Source organism: Lagopus leucura, unplaced genomic scaffold (assembly GCF_019238085.1).
Source record: "Lagopus leucura isolate 7727_CA_CO unplaced genomic scaffold, USGS_WTPT01 Super-Scaffold_73, whole genome shotgun sequence".
In the NCBI taxonomy this organism is placed as follows: Eukaryota; Metazoa; Chordata; class Aves; order Galliformes; family Phasianidae; genus Lagopus; species Lagopus leucura.
The window spans coordinates 50846756-50865900 of record NW_024962252.1 but is presented as its reverse complement, the minus strand read 5'-3'; the positions used below and the strand labels follow the sequence as shown (position 1 = coordinate 50865900).

Genomic DNA, 19145 nt, shown 5'->3' with positions numbered 1-19145 from the left:
TTGTAAGAAGTCTCCCTGGGTATCAACTTATGCAACTATTTTTTTAATTTAATAGAAAAATTCCTGACCAGAATCTCCTTCTGTTCTTTTGTCAGCTTTCCTGTAGTGATTTTTCCATTCTTTGTAACATTTCCTGTTTTCACTGTAATGGTCATGAAATTATTAATATTGCAAAAGTTTATCTATAATCATTTATTATGGGTCAGTTTCCCAAAATGCGGAAGCAGCAGCTTCCAACTGTTTATGTGAACATTCTTATGTTATTTAAGAGTTTAATACTTCTGGATAGGCTCTTGGCAGTCATTCTTGTTTGGCTCTATAAAAAAAATATATATATATGTTTTGAGTGTTGCAGCGGGGACAGTATATCTGTGTATACAATGGAGCTAAGGAGTAAAGGCAAGCAGCTGGTGGGGTGGCATTGCGTCTGCAAGTGGAAATGAGAGGCAGTGACAGGAAGGAAGAGATAAGGAAAAAAACAAGTTGTAGCATGAATGTGCTGGTATGAGAGTGGGATGGAAGTACTGAGGCTGGATGTGCATTGGGGGATTGCTGAGAGGATATGGGACAAGGAAGAACAGAATGGTAGTGGCTTCTGTGTTTTCACCTGGCTGGCATAGAATGGGTGACAGATTGCAGCTTCTCTGCAACTCCTTTTGCCACCTCTGATAGCTGTGTATGCAGTGAAAGACCAGAGATTTAGAAAATGCAAATCTGATAAAGATTACAAAAACCCTGTGTTGGTTCAAAAAAGAAAAAAAAAAATATGACATTATTTTGATCAGAAGTATGAAGTAGCCTAAATCATTGCACAAAGAGATACCTTTTAGTATGTAACTGCATTTTTATCACTTTCAGGTACAAAGCAATTGTAAAGCCCATGGACATCCAGGCCTCCAGTGCAGTGCTATGGACCTGTGCAAAAGCCATTGCCATTTGGATAATCTCCATACTCCTATCAGTTCCTGAAGCAGTGTTCTCCGAACTCGCCCACATTAATGACACAGATAATGCCACTTTCACAGCATGCATACCATACCCCATGACGGATGACATGCACCCAAAGATCCATTCTGTGCTGATTTTCCTAGTGTACTTCCTTATCCCTCTTGCCGTTATTAGTATCTACTACTATCATATTGCAAAGAGTTTAATAAGAAGTGCCCATAATATCCCTGGAGAAAACAGTGAGCACTCAAAACGACAGGTGAGCAATTTAATGTTTACTTCCCATTGAAACATTATGTTCTGCGTGCACTTATAAATGAAAGAACAAAAAAAGGAACATCAAAGTTACTAGATTACACAGAGAATCAAGCTCAGATTCTACATGCATGAACTAAGTATACAATTATCTGAAAAATGCCTTTGCTGTAATAATTACTCAGTATTAAACCCAGTATGTAAATGAATACGAAGGAAAATATAAATTCAATATCATCAAGACATATTCACGAAAGAAATAGATTTGGTTTATGTGTATGTATGTGTAGCTAGTGTAACTACTGCTTGCAGTCTTACTGACTTCACCTCTCACTGTATGCTACCAACAGGGGGTTTTTACATGTTTTTTTTTTTATTATTTTATTATTATTATTATTTTACAATTGTCTCTATTTCAGCTCAGAAATGAAAAATATTGACACAGGAAGGTAAATTTCTTAAAGGGTTGGAAGCTTTTCTCAGGCCGAGGAATGATGAAAATGTCAAGAGAAAGCAATAAGTGAACTTTTTTGGCCTTCTGAGTAGATGTTTCTTGGATGCAATCCTGAATTTACAACTGAACTTTTCTTAATAATCTTTCTGTTGTACTTGCTATAGAATTTTCAGTGTAGATTATGTATACCTTTGAGACAATACATTTTAATAGCCAACTTCACTATAAGGCCTTTTAAACTATACGATAACAAGTGGCTGTTCATTAACACAATTGTTTATATGCCAACCTCAGCATTTGCCAGGAAAATGCCTTAACCACTTTGAAAATGCATTAGTGTTGATAGAGAAAACTACTTATGCCCATGAAAATAATTTAGATTTTTTCTGCCAATGCTGTAGAAAATATCTTTGTGCTCACAGAAATCTCTTTGCCGAGACAGAACGTACACATTCTTTTTCAAAGAAAGACCCCATTCCCTCATGTCCTCTTAGCTCAGCATTTCATTTCCACTCTAGTCTGTTTCTTGTAAAAATGCATGCATATTAGCACTTCATGTACTATGTTATTTTCTGTGAAATATTGAGAGCCTTTTGGCTGAACTCACAGGATGGAAACAATATTTAATTTATATCAAATTTCCGAACCTACACATATTTTCAAATTAGGACATTTTTTTTTCATTCTACTTAGGTATTTTTTGTTTAATCTATGGGACTCAGAAGAGTAGAAACATCTAGTGTACTCACATATCTCCCAGCAAGAATAAGTAAATTCAGATTACTGCTATCAGTCCAGGTTTCTTTATGCTATAGCACAAAAGTATGATATTCATACAATGCCTCTGTACCTTTTACTTTGCTACTGCTATCTGGCCCAGTGCAAATCATACCGAATTGCAATGGTACAGCTTTCCCATCTTTTGTGAAACCTCAACTGTTCTTTGCTCAGATGGAGCTCAGAAAATTCCACTTGCAGATCTATTTCATGGATTTTGAAAATCTGTTAGAAAAAAAATCACTTGCTTTTTATTTTTTCAAATTTAATAGTGAGTTAAGCAAAGCCAGAAAAAATTCCTGCCTCTGTGAAACTTTGGTACATGCCACAAACAATAAATCTTTTGGAAGGAGTATTTAGAAAGCTTCTACCTCCATTTTGTACCTTTCAATTGGCCAGTTTTGTCTCCATTTCTCAGTTTTGGGACCATTGTATGTGCTCATTTCCTTTCAACTCTTCACCCATTCTGAATATCTACATTGTAATCCAATCACACTTTAGTACTGCAAAAAAAGTCATTATTTCTTTCAAGTTATTATTGAAGACTGATGAAGCCTTTCAACTTACTTTGGAATTAAGATGCTTCAGACTGTGTAATACACCTATTTTGCTGGTTTCCATTGGAGAGAGGTGCAGGCCTGAGGCATTTCAGACAAGATAACAGTACATAAGTACTATTTTACGGCAAAAACCCTAGGTGTCAGACTTGCAATGTTTCTTCATTTCAAACCAACAGTTTTAAAATAACTTCTAACTAAAGCTAAGTTTCAAGCCAAGATGTGTCTCATAGCATCGTTTGGTGCATGCTTTGAGGTGATGTGCCAATACATACTAGGGTCATGAAATTCTCTTTCTTCATATAGAAAGAGCAACCTTCTGTAAGCACAAACAGATAGGATTTTTCACTGTATGTAAACTGAAAGTGGGAAAGTAAATGAAAAAAGTAATAAAGTATTAAAAAGTAATATAGTAATAAAAAAGTAATTCAGTATATTACTGGCCTTATGATAATTCTTAATATAAAGTGAAATGCTGCATGTTTTAACTGTATGTTATGTGAAGTAGTTTTTTTCACTATTGTTGATTTGAGTTCTCTTCATCTTTTTAGATGGAAACTCGGAAACGTCTGGCAAAAATTGTTCTAGTTTTTGTTGGCTTCTTTGCTATATGTTGGTTCCCCAACCATGTGCTATACATGTACCGGTCTTTTAATTACAATGAGATTGATTCATCAATAGGGCATATGGTTGTTACCTTAGTGGCCCGAGTGCTAAGCTTCTGCAACTCTTGTGTCAATCCATTTGCACTGTATTTGCTCAGTGAGAGTTTCAGAAGACATTTCAACAACCAGCTTCGCTGTGGGAAGAAATCTCAACAAGAGAGATCTGCCAGTTACTTGCGCAACTCTTCTGCCATTCAGACAACTTCCCTGAAAAGTAATACCAGGAACACAGTGACTAGTGTGACACAACTGAATGGGCAAAACTTGAAACAAGAAATGTCATTATGATTTAATAGGTATGATTTTTGACTACAGAACAAAACTGAAATTTTTTTTGCAGTTTGTAACTCAGTTTTGGCTCTCATTGCTTAGACTGTCTAAACAAGGAATCTATTAAAGCCTGTCTAGTATGAGATTGTTTCACCTCAGTTTTAATGTTAGACAGAAGTAAAAAGTGCATTGCTTTGAGAAGCCAAAGCTGTCTGGCTTCATAGCATGTGTTAAAGAAGATGTTGGCATATACTTAACATATAGGAAAAACATAATGGTGTGAAAATTAGCATAGTTCACATAATGCTTGAAAAACAATAGCTCTTCTGATCTCAAAAATATGTATTTTCAAGTGAATATTAATCCAGGCATATATCTAATAGATTTTTGCATGATTTTAGCTGTGTAGTCTATACAAGTATTTCTCATTAAGTCTTGTAGGCATTTTTTGGACCAATTAAGGAGTTATTCAAAGGCATAGACTCCAGTTTCAGATAAAATATAGTAATATATCAAATGCTAGCTCTCTATCTCATTTAAATCTATCTTGTTTATTCACAGACACATGGATGAGAGTTTTAGGGTCATTTGTTTACTATTTAGAAGTCATAAGTTTATCTGCTAAAATTTAATTCTGCTACCACAAATTTAAAGAATATTAAAATTAAAAAGCAATAATAAGATTCCTCAGATACTTACTGGCTTGGGGTCCCAGTCTAATTTGGGATTGTTATAACCAGGAATCTAGGTACTCAAGTGAGTGTCTGTACTAGTGTTAGAGCTGGGACCAGAGGTACTCTTTTAAAGTCATTATCTCTTTCCTGGTTTCAATCTGCCTCTCAGAGCAGTCTCATAATACAAGATCACTTTCAGGCAAAACCAGACTGAAGGATGCCCTGCAGAAACATACTGGACCACTAACGATCATCCAGCCCATGGGATCAAAAAAGCTCTACTCTGATATTGTGCCTAAGAAATGAAACATAACAGCTAGCACTGTTTGCTCAGTCCTCTTGCACATGCAGTTTACAAGTCTAAACACTCAGTACTGTCGAAAATCTCACTTCTTTTCCTGTAGACTCTTGTGAATAAATAATCAATGAACTTCAGAAAACTCTAGCTAGGAGGCCTATAAGAAGGATTTACAATTTTTTTTGTGTGTGAAACATTCCAGTTCCTTGGTCAATCCACACCATTTGGTGGCTGTGGAAAGAGTAGTTCTTCATCAGTATTCCCAAGAGTACAATTTTGGAGTACGTGGCCAGAGCAGAGCTAGGACTGAAATAGCAGGGAGCAGTGAGGGAGACTGTGATTGCCCATTACTGTCCAGTACACATCTTGTGGGGCAGTTTACTGCTCTCTCTTTTCATTCATAGTTCTTTCTGGGAATATATTTCAAGAAGTTTGTGAAGCTGCTCTTTAAACCATAATGCCAAAAGTGGATCAACTTTAAAAGTTCACATTTAATTTTAAGACTATTTTTCTAGTTTTTGTTGTTGTTCCTTTTTCTTTTTTTTTAAAGGTTGAATTTGTTCATGGTTCAAAACAAGTAGCCAAGTAGACTGAAGTTTGTTGCTGCATAAACTCACGTAAGGGTATCAATATAAAAGTTTCTAAACTGTTCCCTGGACAACCTGATTTAGTGGGTATCAACCTTGCTCACTGAAAATAGATGATCTTCAAGGTTTCTTTCAACCCAAACCACTCTAAAATTCTATCAGTTTGGCTGCATTAGCTCTTGCTCAAAGAACAGATTGATGGGGTAGAATCTGATTGCCCCCTTATACAGGTATGTGCTGTCAGACCAGTAATTATTCTCCATGCCTGTCTTATGAGAAGGAATGGTAGTGGCATGCAATGGTACTTTCTGGAAATATTTCTTAGGTCCAGTTCATGAACCAAGTATGATTTCAAATAACTCTTCCTTTCAAGGGGTTGGAACTGCTCCAACACAGATCTTTCCTTGTTATAACACTATAACCTACACTTCTTCAGCAACTTCTATAAAATGAATAGTAGAAGGGACAACAGAAGTTTTGTTTGGCTTTCAGGATTAATTGCAAGTCTCAGAAATTCAAAAACTGATGTATTAATGCAGTATAGCAGCCTACTGTTCGTTTTGTCCTCATTAGAGCACTTCCTATTAATGTTTTATTTGTAATTCTGTGGAACCAACTGAAATTCAAGAATTCTTTCCTGGACCCTTATCTTTAAGGCTAGACATCTTCCAGCCACTATCCTTAAAGCACCAAGATGTTATCTTGGCGTAATCTGTATATGGTTTAAGCTGGTAAGACCTATGGTATGTAACTGTTGTAGCTAGGACAGGCAGTATGTAGCTAACTGTGGTAGCTCAGTGATTTTAGAGGCTTTCTGGGACACTTCACATGAAATAGCAGGTTGACACGATTCTATAAATCTCTCAGGAATAGTTAAGGAATTTGCCATCCATAACTGCCTAATATTATTTCATCTTCCCTTTGTCTCCATTTCTTCTACTCTTCCCACATGCCTTAAATCTGCATGAGGTTACATGTTCTCATATCTTCTCTTAAACTTTATGCCACTAATTTCTGGATGCCAGACAGTTCCCAGTTTCTCTCTTCTGATCAGTCTTGAATTATTTTTAGCCCCAGATATTTTGCACCCATAAAACACAAAATCATAAAGCCTTCCTTTCTCAGTGGTGATTAATAACCATGATCAAGTTTCTGGTGTATTTTTGCATTTTTTCTGGTTCCCTGCCTCATTTTATTTGGCAATCTCTGTACAGTGTAGCATTTTATAGGACTTCAAATCCATGCATTTATACCCCCTAAAGGCATTTGTGTCACACAGACTTCTCTAGGTGCTACAGAAATCCTACAAGGAAAATATTAATCTAGTGTTTAGTAAGATTTGATGATTATGTTTGATTTATACTCCTTTTACTCACTGTCTTAAATTTCTATGTATGGTACAGACAGTGTTAGGGTGCCTTCTGGCAGAACTACAAGCTGAAACTTGTTCTTTTTAAATTTTATGGGGAAAGTACTCCCAGGTAGGCTATAACACCTTCTTGGCAGGAATTCAGCATTATTTTCCTGGGGCTAAAACTCAAGATCTGTTTTGATTAAGTAATCTTAAATGTGTATGCCACCTTGCGAACTCCAGTAGTTTGGTGTTGGGGAATTGCTTAATCTGTTTGGAACTTTGCTAGGCATGTAGCTAATACAATATGCACATTTTGAAAGACTTTGTTACTGTGCTTTTGTACACATTGTATACAAATACAGGTGTATGTATGATGTTGTTTCCAGACAATGCTGTGTGCTAACAATTAAAATATGGTCATAGAATGCATTATATGAAGTATTTTCTTCTAATTCTGGAGTCCAGCAAACAAGAAAACATCTATCAATTCATGCCATTTTTCAGGTGCTACTCTGAGATTTATTCCAAAATGGTTGTTAAAAGGGCATTTGATTCTTTCTCTATTGTAAAAACTTTTTCAGAATCATCATTTTGTTTGTATTCTAGACAATCAATCTTTTATTGATAAAACTACACACACTCTGAAAAATGTGACAATAGGAGCAATGACTGTTTCCTCTGTATAAACCATGTTTTTTCTATTTTTCTAGACTAGAACTAGTGCAAGGTAAGTCTGACAGCATCTTGTCACCCAATCCTGCCTGTAACAGAAATAATACAATACTAAATACTGAGATGTCAGTATGCCTGAGTTCTCAACAGATTTGATGTACCTCAATTTAGTGTGACATTATGAAGTGAAACTCGTCTTCAACAGGCCACTTTAGTTACAATACAGAATGATATCTTTTCCCAACACTCCTTTGCTTACGTTTTTCTTTTCTCAGTGAAAACAGGTTCAAGAAAGATAAGCACAAAGAATAAATTTGGGAGCAGAAGAGGTACTTTCTCACAATCTAAACAAACTGATATTAAGTGTTGCTTTCCAGTATCATTTCAGTCATCACTTATTTCTAGAATAATAGTCTGTTGCATAATATTCAGCATTTCAAAGATGTTGCTACTTAAGCCCACAAAATCACCGAATACTTTTCAACATCCATTTACATGTCTTGCAGCACTTGTAACAATTACAGCATTCTACACACATGCTCAGTATTATCTGCTACCGTCTTCCTCCCCTTTCAGGCACCATAGTGAGTGTTCTCATTCTCCTGCCTGAGAACAGCCAGAGGAGCTCAATTGCTGTGCCAGAAGACTGTATGGAAGGAATGAGAATAAGGATAGACTGAAAATAAGCTTTCCAGTGGTCTTTGCTGGTTTAAAGATTGCCAGTATTACTGCATTTTGGCAAGCACGGCTTAAGAGCATAAAATATTTTGATAGGTTAGGGGGCCTTTGGGTCTGGGGATTGTGGAACAGAATAATAGACACATGAAAATGTGCCAGCTCTAATTCAAGAGATGTAGCTTTCCAAGAGGAAGTTTTATGTTTCAAGCTGTGGAAATGTATAACAAAGGTAGAACCAAGTACATCCAGATACTTCTAGAGTTGGTCCTTGTCCAGTGAAGTGGGATTTTTCTAAAGCAAACTGACATCACAGCAGTAAGTCAAAACTTCTGTGAAGAGAACACTCTGGCTGAAGAACTTGAGTCTATGCTATACATTATAATACATTTTGCAGCTGCTAAACTGGCAGGTTGACATAAAAAGACATTGTTTAGTCAGATGTGCTTTTCATTTCTGGTTTAATTTATACAATTATATAATTCATTCGGGACAATTTGCCCTCATTTCTGGTTGTCTCTGATTTATTTCTTATTCCTGGTACTACCACTGTCTTGGAGACTGGCAATAATACTTGCACTTGCTGTTAACAAACATCCATTTATGGCCAAGGTCATAAGGAAAATAGTAATATACTGCAGCTGAAAATGAACCTTCCCTCCACACCTTCCTTTTGTCTTTTAGGTTGTATAGCTGAGGACTGTCATTAAACATGGTAAATTTAAAAAGCTAGGATTTTAATGTTATGATTATACACTTAGTACATTTCTGTAGCATCGGTTTTGAACGAAAAGATAAAATCCATGGTGATACTCTAATCAGATGAACTGTTTTTAATCTTATCAGTCGGGAGAGGGATTTTATTACTTCATTCTGTAAACAAAGGAAATAACCTGTGAGTCAGAAGCTCTGTGTCATCATTGGGTCTATGCACTGCAGACCTACCTCATAGTGTACTTCATAATCAGAAAAGATACTTTTGAATGAATACAGAAAGGTCTCAGTGCTGTCTTTCTCTCAAGAGAGTGCAGCATAACTGATTTCAACCCAGTTCTGAGCTGCTCCATGAATGAGTGTGAAAGGCTGCCTGTATCACTGCTACCCCATGCCTACAGACTGCCTGTGCCATCCATCTCCAGCAGTCCACTCCAGCAGATCTACTGTGCAGGCCACAGCTTCTTGCCTTAGCTCCTGTAAAGATGGAGGAGGCCCCATCTGTGTCCACACTGTAGGCTGCTCTGGAGTAACATCACTGTTTCCACACAGGATTAAAGACAAGATGTCCTGGTGAACAAAAGCAATTTTCTAAGTCCTTGCTCTAAAACAAGGAGCTCCTCTAGCATTTGCATTGGTAGTACTCATTTGCCTGTCCTTCTCATTTAAGTCCTCTCAATGCCTTCCCAATTTGTGGGCATGCAGCAGCCAGCTTCTCATAGTAGCTAGGGACAAAAAGTACACAGGCAAGCACCTTTGGAAAGCTAGCTCTGCTTGGTGTCACTAACTATGCTTCACCTGATCTACTAAAGCAATTCTTATGTGTGGACCATAGGCATAAAGGGTGAGTGCCTGAGAGCACTTAGTTCTCTCCATGCACTGTGACTGTTACTCCTCACACTGCAAACACCAGACTTAAATGAAACCTATAAGCACATCTCAAGATTCGCCTGCTATTGCTGAAGCTCTTTGCAACAGCTGGTGTGGAAAATAAGCCCCTGACCAAGTGACGAGCTGTTGCTGCCCTGCTGTTCTCAGTAGCATCACTCTCAGCCTTTCCACAGGACTGCACACAGCTGTGCACTGCCCACTGCCCAGGAAGAGATTGGGATTAATTTCCAGAGTTCAGTTATGCATAACCTATAACTGTGTGTATTTTAAGAATTATGACTCTGTTGTTACACTCAGAGAGAATAGAAAAGCTAAAGGCAATGAAATAAAATCAATAGGATATAAAAGCACTCCCAGTTACAAAATGACAAAGTATCATTTTCTTCAAGCATCCTAATGTCTGGAATGAAATACTGCCAAGCCCCCTTCAGCTTTGCCAGTCTGAGAGCAGTGGCACCCGATTTCTGTAACAGAGCAGCCTTTTCAGCAGTACATCTTTGGCTGAGCCTGGAAGTCTGCAGCAGCTTCTCTAATCTGCTCCTGCAGCAGGAAAAACATCCAAAGGAGATAATGCCAGCAGTGGCAAACATTATAGCTTCTTCTGAAGCTATAGTTAGCTAGCATCAGTTAAATGCTTCTTCCACGTCTAGACACTGTTTGCTTTCATTTCCTCTCTAAACAAAGACAGATGTACTCATATTTTATTATTATCACTTTCCTACAAATTCAGCAAAGAAAACACAAGGCTTTCATTGCAATTTCTCTCTCAGTGGAGAAATGAGACTGTTTCAAACCGCCTTACTACCCTCAGGAGCTCTGTAGGTTCTTGTGGTTCAGATTAACATTGTATCTATACTTGCTCAAGTACTCTGTCTCAGCTTCTGGACCAGAGTGTAGAGAAAGGTTAAAAAATAAATAAATAAAAAACACTGGTGCCCTTCACCTCTCTTTTAAACGAGACATCGCTGAGATGATTGTTCCTTTTAGGACCAGAGATTCTTCAGTGCTACAGGACTTACTCATTGCATAGCACAAACCCTAAAGATAACACAGGTTATTATATCCAACATTTCCTAATTTTGGAGCACTTCTCTATTTAAAAAATGACCTTTGATTATGATTTTCTCAAATGTTATATTGTTTGCAGAGCTTTTTTTTTTTTAATTGGGTTTAGGATTGAAACAAAAAGCCTTGGTCATTCTAACAGCTTGTATCACAAGAAGTCAGGCCACATTTTCCAGCATGCTGGCCAGTAATAACAAGCTCATGAACACAATTCAATTAAACATCAAAGCTTCAAGCCAGTCTATACCTAGGCAGGATTCAGCAGTGCCTGACCAGAAAAGCAAATAAAAGAGACGCATGTCCAAATAACATTATTAGAACCAGAGCAGATGCAAATTTACAGTCTGGATCTTTTGCCCACAAATGCAACAGAGAAGAGAGAATACATGCAGAAGACAGAAATAGTCCTTTTGTGCTGCACATATAAGAGGACCAGTGCACCAGTGATCACACACTGTGAGATTTCCAAATGGTCAAACGTATGCTCTGGAATTAACCAACTTCTAAACTCCTTTTCAATTCTGTAAAGATAGCATAGCACCATCCCTGAAGTTGTTCAAGAAATGTTTAGGTGTTGTAATAAGCGACATGGTTTAGTGAGGGAGTACAGGTGGTAGGTGGACAATTGGACTGGATGATCTTGGAGGTTTTTCCTATCTCAGTGATTCTATGAATGTTGGTTGGTTTTATAATGGCAATTGCAGCCTGAATAGGGTCAATGAGAGGAAATAAATAAGAATATACTGCTGTAGTGCTTTCTGCCTTTCAGTAGAGTGTAATTAGGTATTAAACGCTACACATTAACAGTTGTTTGTATGGCAGGTCAAGGAATATGGCCTCCTCCTATGAATACCCGTCAGCTGTGGCAGTGCTGGGTTGTGGATACAGGTTTGGCCTAAGAAATAACGTGCTGATATACACTGTCACTATTCAGTGATTTTGCCAACAACCAGAACCAACCACGGCCTTCTTGGATCTGCAAATCAGAGTGCACAACTTGAGAAAATGGATACAGTGGAAGTATTTGTAAGCCTTTAGTACACGAGAAAATGAGAAGAATTGAGAGGAGCTTTTTGCTACTCAAAAAAAAAAAAAAAAAAAAAAAGATTCTTATGTTTATAAAACTCTTATTTGATAGATTAACATAGTATCCTACTGCCATTGTGCTATCCTGCAAAACCTGATCATTATGCTCATCCCACAGAAAAGATAGCTTTCAATATTACAAAAATCATTTTGAAAACACAGAATGATATCTGGAGAAAATAGCCTGAACTTAAAGCAACTTCAAACTTAAAGGAAACATCAACCATCTAAGTAAGCAATTACCATTTAACCATTAACATTTCCTGTTAGACTTCAGAAGATATGAAATTACTACTTCTGACTTGAAAGCTGACAGAAAGTTAGTTAGAACCCTAGTCAAATGAAATTACTTCATCAGATCAACTCTTAACCATTTTTTTTTTCCTCTGAAGATTCTCCACTGCCCTGTACATCATGCTTTCCCTGATGAGAGTTCTAATACAGCTTTATGCTCTATTTTCTATGATCACGTAATTAACGAACAGTCTCAGATACAAGTCCTATAACTGTGCCAGGAGCTCCCTAAGAGAAACATGATTGAGGGTAAGAAAATAGGCAGACACTCAGTGGTATTTTGTCAGACACCAACCCAGTAGGAGACAGGAAACTCAGGCAGGTGGCTTGATGCTTCATGGCTGTTCTCACATATTATGTTATCCTCTGCCTGTTCTAAACTTCAGAGATACTTTGATCTGTTCTAGATATACATTTAGATGTCTGTATCCCACTGGCATCACTAGTTGCAAAACTATGTCCGGCTGAAGAAATCTCAGAGCTGCAAGAGGCTGGATGCTTAGAAGGTATTCAAAGAAATATCACTTAGATGTGATCTGTTATTATTATTATTATTATTATTATTATTATTATTATTCCCTTGGCATCTACTTTTGACCACAGCATGAGATACAACTTTTATAATTTTTTTGTATGCTACTACACAACTTTTTATTTTTTAGCTCTTACACTGTGGATAGCTGTACAGCTTAGTTACGTTAAATCCTGTTACAGCTCTGGAATAATTAGAAATTATGAGTTAAGAAGCATTTCAGTCTCACACTGAAGTTAGTGGGTACAAAACAGGAAACCCCACACTGCATTTTCTAGGAAGGGTTTACTGTAATAATTCTTTATTAAGGTGATAGTGTTGTTTTCAGAAGATGCATCAACATTCCTCTAACTTTCTCACATGGCTTTTAAGGTCTTGAAATTTAACAAGTTATTTGTGTTTATTCTTGGCAGTATAAAGTAATAATAAATATTTAATAAACTCTAGACTTATGACTTTTTTTAAAAAATCTTTTCCATTAAATGCAAAGTTATTTGTTTTGCAGCAGCCATACACTTGCCGTTTGTAATAATAGGAAGTGCATCTGAATACAGAGAGAACAATAAGGAAGAAGGAAACAGTAAGCTAGTTCCTCAAAGTGGCTGTGAATTATAAATCAGGCCATGTGGGGCCCATTCATTGCACTACCTCAACAGTTACCTCCATTTCAGTATAATTGGGTTCTAATTAAATTTCACTTTCGGAGAAAGGTTGCTAAAAATTAAATCATAAGAACTTTATTTTTCAAGCTGAGAGCACATTGGCAAGTGTTCATTGTAATGAGCCTGTTAAGAATCCATTTATTCATCTCACTTGGCCTCAATAATTCCCACAGATGCAGAAAAAACTATGAAGAACTCAGGTGTTTTGAGCTATGATTTTCACTAAGATTGTCTGAAAGAAGTGGAAATTCTTCACAAGAAAATAAATGATGCAAAAAAGATGTGGTTTTTTTTCTTGTTACATTTCGTATGATAGAGGTCACTTAATCTTTCAAGATAAATGACAACATTGTTTTGAATTTAAGGAAAAAGAGGAAAAGAGCAAAAATGCCTGATTTATACTTTCTCCATTAGTTTTACAGCTGGGAAAGTGAATGACAGTCCACATGCAACAACCTAAGTGTGAAAGGCTAAATAAGAAATCAAATTTTAAAGGATCTGCTCTGAGTATAGAGAATTTTTACTTGGGATTCTTTTTTGATATGTAAGAAAATTACATGTCTTTTCTTTCATGCTAAAGATATTAGTATGAACAAATGCAATATATTAATTTGACAGAAAGTGCAGAATGTAAAAATAGTTATTCCATCAATCTGTTAGGTGAGAGTAAAGGTATTTTCCGACAAATACTTTTATCAGACACTGCTCAAGTAAAGCCAGGGCACATTGGAATCCTTTGATGTGTTCCCAGAACTTGCAGAATGGCAGAACCAAGAGAAAGTTTTATATGAAAAAATCATTTTCCTTTCTTACTGAGACAAAAAACATACACAACAGTTATGACCTTTGGGTATCCCCTTCACCCATGTCAATTAGATTGGAAGCTTTCCTGTTCTGTCAGTTGTCTTTCTTGGAATCTTTTTGGATTAATGGCTGTGCGGAATGTTCATAAAGAGCACAAGAACATGTCATGTGACTTTTTAATCTTCCTTGTTTTCAAAAGTATAGTAAATAAAATATGACAAGTGAACAGGAAATACTGTGGTTTAAACAGTGGGATAATATTGATTTTGCATTGCATCTGTTATGCACTTTCTCTGCTTAGAGGCAATCATATTTAGAATGATACAAAATCCTTGCAAGCTGTAAATACACAGAAGACCACAGTAACTCATGTAGTTGACACTGTTAAGTAGACACCCACATAGGCCTGATGAAGGCTTCTATACTCTTCAGTTCCCAAAGACAACACAATCTCTGGTCAGAAGAGGACAACTAACACCACGGGACTTATCAGAAAAACTGACCCCGCAAAAATCAGACAAGTATCAATCTTCAGATGATATTATAAATGTATTATAATATATATATATATAAATGTTTTATGTGTTATGTATCAATTTAATATTAAGTGTTAATAATGTTGATATAAATATTAACAGAGTGCTTTATCTGGCTGTAACTATTTATCTAAATATAGGCTAGACTCAGCTCCCCGATTCTACCCACCCCTCCTAATGCAGATGCCTATATCACTTTCTGTGGAATGTGTTGCGCTATTGATGTCAGTGCCTTCATTCAGAATAATACAGAGCATGAACACCTGGTTGCTTACATAGAACTGCAACTAATGAGAAGGTGCTTGCTGGGCAGTCACTAGTGAGCACACTCAGGTTTCTGTACACAGTACTCCTATATCATCATAAACATCATTTAAAAAAAAGGGAAAAAAAAAAAATCCCTCCTGCCTATCAAGACCCAGTAAAATACCTCTATAACTTGCAAATAATATGTTCTTTTCAGGAGAGAAAGGCATAGCCTCTATAAGATCACGCTGAAAGCAGAAGAACCAGACTATCTCAGAGCATGATTACAGTGCATGATTCACTACCTGCCCTAAATGGTAGCCTCCCTTCCATGGCTGGTGCTAGAAAAGATATCTTGATCAGTTCTGCAGACATGCATTCACTCAGGAGGAGTTCCTCTGACACAGGATGGGAGAAATAACAGATAAGAAGTCAGTAGAAAGGTACCAGAGAAGACACTCCTAAGGATTCACAAAAGAGCATGCTATAATATGGAAACCTGAGTTGGCTCCATCTTGAGAGTTACAGTTCAAGATTAAGCAGATGTGTGCTTCATCAAGGACCTCCTTACATTTTCTCAGGATATAAGGGACTAAGACAGGTCAATGCCATAAAGGTATTCTTATATCTTCCCAGTAGAAGAGGGAGCTCTTTCTTTAGGAAAATGCAAAGCAATGTCCTGTCATGATCAAGGAATCTGGCAAAACATCCATCAGTGTTTGAACAAAGCTGGAACTTCTCTTGTTCTCTTCCAGTGAGCACTTCTAATTGTGTATTACAGAGCCATGTTCTACAGAGGATTTTTCCATTCAATCAGGTATTCTGATAGTTTGTACCATGAGAAACATCTGGAAGATTTTGTATGCTGCAGTATGTGCTATTACAGTCTACAGAGAATTTTCTCATCCTATTAAAATTCAGTGAGTTTTTAAGCTTCAAGAAAGAAAAAAAAAATAACCCCAACACCAGAAATTAATCTTTCATATAGTAATGTCATGATAGAAATGCCTTAAAAGAAAAAAAGGAAGAATATGATTTTCTCAGTCTGTTCTTATACCCCTAGGCTATGGTGATAAATGACATATTTTCCCTCTTCCTGTGGCAGTGTTAGTGTCGCTCCTTCTAGAATAACTCCATGGTACAAATAACAAGATAAAAATCACTTTCTCCATGGTGGGAGCTGAACATTGAGCATTAAATTGAAAAATCAATGGTCGTCATAAGATTATAGTCTTGTGGAGCAGGGAAAGGAGACATCTGAGACCAGTCTGTAAGTCTTAAGAAGTAAAATATGAGACTTCACAAGCTACACAGTACTGACTTCACCTACAGAAAGTTTATGGTGCTTAGGAAGTCAATTTAAGCCGTCTATAGGCTATCATCTCTGATGTGCCCTATGTGATGACTGAAGGGTGTAATATGTACCAGAACTTTGCGCTGATATGAAGCTGGTAGGGTATTTACCCTGAGAGCTGAAATATATCTGGTAATATAGCACTGCCATTTCTTCCAGAAAAAAAAAAAAAAACAAAACAAAACCCAAAAACAGTATTATTGATCCTGGTCTTTAAAATTCTAAAACTCCATATATTTACTAATTAAGAGGGAAATTCTCCTCCCCACCCCTCCATTCTCCCCCCCCCCTTTTTTTTTTTTTTTTTTGCTAGTATCTAAAAAAGAATCGTAGGTCCTTTATTGTGTTTTGCATGAGCAACTTATTGTATGTATAGCAGGGAGAGAGCAAAGTAGCTGAGAAGGTAGGTAAGTGAAAGGATCATTGTACACTATTACTTAGCTTTAAATGTAAATTGTAATGCATCCTATATCAGCAGAAGAGAACTTATATTCATTTTAAAAGTGGAATTGAGATAGGCACTGCTATCACAACCTGAGCAGGTAAAGAAAATTTCAAGAGCAGGTCATATGTCTCTAATAACTTCCAAACTACCACAGAGAACAAAAGCTATCTCAATGCCCTCTTTCTAGTCTTTACACTCAAAAACTGCCAGGTATTGAGGTCCCACAAAAGAATAATGATCCTCAGGCTCCTGGCGCATGAGTGTGGCTGCTTTCTTTGGTGACCAGATGAGCCTGACTTTGCTAAAAATAAACATACACACGCACATGCAATCGTGAGATGAGGTGAGTGGAAGCTTCTGCTCAGGGCACTCAGGCATGCAAGATATGAGTACCATATAGCAATAACATATTGGTCCTGTGGGCCCCACAGGCTATGTGAGCAGCCTGAGCAGGTCTTACAGTACACAGTTTACAAATGTTATACAAACACTTGGTACCTCTTGTCTCATGCTGGACCTGCTGATTGAGATACTTCAGAGATACTTCACCTTCTATAAGCCCTTTATATTGATACACCTGATGGTCATTGTGTTCCCTTCCTTTCTTTTGGTAGAGTGCAGGAGAATGAATTCGTAGACCATAGCAACACTCCAAATGCTCCCTTAACACAGGCATGCATACACACAATGCACACCTTGATAAGAATTAATATGAATTGTCCTGGTGAAAATGACAGATCAGCAGTAAATCTAATAAGAGATATTAATTTAAAACATTTCTACTCTATGTGCTTGCATAACTACACTCTTCTAGTTAAACATCTAGTCTTAGACTAGTTTAGAAGTGTTACAGTGCCAATGACTGCTCAGATATTTCACTGGTCCAGCATGAACCTGGATGTGACAATCACAGCATGCAGTCTTCCTGGACATGACTTGTTTTAAGATAAGTAATCTTATGTTTCATTTCCTTTTCTCTCACTGGCTTATCTATTTATCCCACAAATACTTGTATACGTATGCTACATTTTGAAGCTGACCACTCTCTGGTGGCATTTTACATACTAGCATAATGAAATGAAACTAATAAAAAGAATGGTGCGTTATCTATTTCTGAAGACTACATGTAATGCTAGACAGACATTTTTGCTACATTTTACTCAATATCCCTTCACAACTCTTCATTCTTATCTGTAAATAGCTGTGTAAAAAAGACTGCTTTTTGTATATTGTGCAACCCATTTGGGTCTGTAACAATGGGAGTTTTAAGAGCACGAAGTTAACTGGTCTTGCAGTTTATTTTTGAAAGAACATTTTATAAACTCAGACTTTCTGTCTCCTGTACTGAGCAGACAACTAGATATATCATTAAATTATACAGACACTGGTTTACTTTTCTGAGACATTTCACTTTTTTTCTTATTTGGCACGATAAATTCAGTGTCACTTAGAAGGAACAATCCAATCCTGAAAGGTGCAGTTTAAATGTAATTTGAAAGCATTTTTGATAAAGCTCACAAAAACTGCATTGCTTAATTCCTCAGCCCCTTTCTCTAAAACTGTTTAATTTGACCATTAAAAATAACAATATGGACAAAGATGGCTATTGCAGGAAAAAGAATGTATTTTGTAATGACTTTTAAGAACAGGGCTGAGTAGTGCATACTGCAGAAGCTGTTCTAATTAAAGCTCTTCTCTACGAGGTTGTGAATTTCATATTTTGGTTGTAAACTGTAATGACTTGGGCTCTTTGTTGACACAGCTGAATAGAATGTGAGATTACTTTAAAACCTCTAAGGACTAGCCCCTCAAACTCTTGCCAGTTCACTTCTCCAAAACTGTATTTAATAATATACACCTTCAAAAAAAAAAAAATAAAAATAAAATAAAAATTCCCCCCTCGATATTTTCAATACAGAAAGACATTTAGGCAGAGTTGCTACTTTGTACTAGTTATTGAAAGATATTCTAGAGGCAATTCACTGGTGATGTCCAAAGGCTTTTATACTAGAAATTGACCAGTTACCCAAATATATATTTCTCAAGTAGTTCTTCCTCTAGCTTTTCACCTAAGGCCAACCATCTTGTTATGCTCTTGATGTTACATCAGTATAAATGCAGAGAAGGCTTAAGCTTCTTGAGAGGAGAAAGGGAAGCTGAAGAATCAGTTTTACTTAGAGATTAAAATACTTTTCTATATAGTCAATGAATGTAAAGATGTTATAATTATGAAATAAACAAGAGTGCTTGGCAAAGATTATAATAACAAAAAGAGAATAAATAGAAAGCTTACCTGCGTCCTAGGCTCCCTGCAAAACTCCAGAGGAGGG

The 19145-nt window shown here is 36.7% G+C and overlaps 1 protein-coding gene and 1 long non-coding RNA gene across 3 annotated transcripts in view; one reads left to right on the top strand and one right to left on the bottom strand.

Annotated features, from left to right (window-relative positions):
* NMBR (neuromedin B receptor) overlaps positions 1–3944 on the top strand; it is a 16215-nt gene extending 12271 nt beyond the window's left edge. The window contains exons 2-3 of the mRNA XM_042891059.1: positions 859–1207; positions 3543–3944. Of these exons, the coding sequence (XP_042746993.1) occupies positions 859–1207; positions 3543–3944 (751 nt within the window). The remainder of the gene's footprint in view (positions 1–858; positions 1208–3542) is intronic.
* The window catches only part of LOC122190918, a 20876-nt gene extending 1731 nt beyond the window's left edge, over positions 1–19145 (bottom strand). For both annotated transcript variants that reach the window (XR_006182263.1, XR_006182264.1), the window contains exons 1-2: positions 19109–19145; positions 3689–3863 (exon numbers count right to left, since the gene is read on the bottom strand). This is a non-coding gene — a long non-coding RNA (uncharacterized LOC122190918). The remainder of the gene's footprint in view (positions 1–3688; positions 3864–19108) is intronic.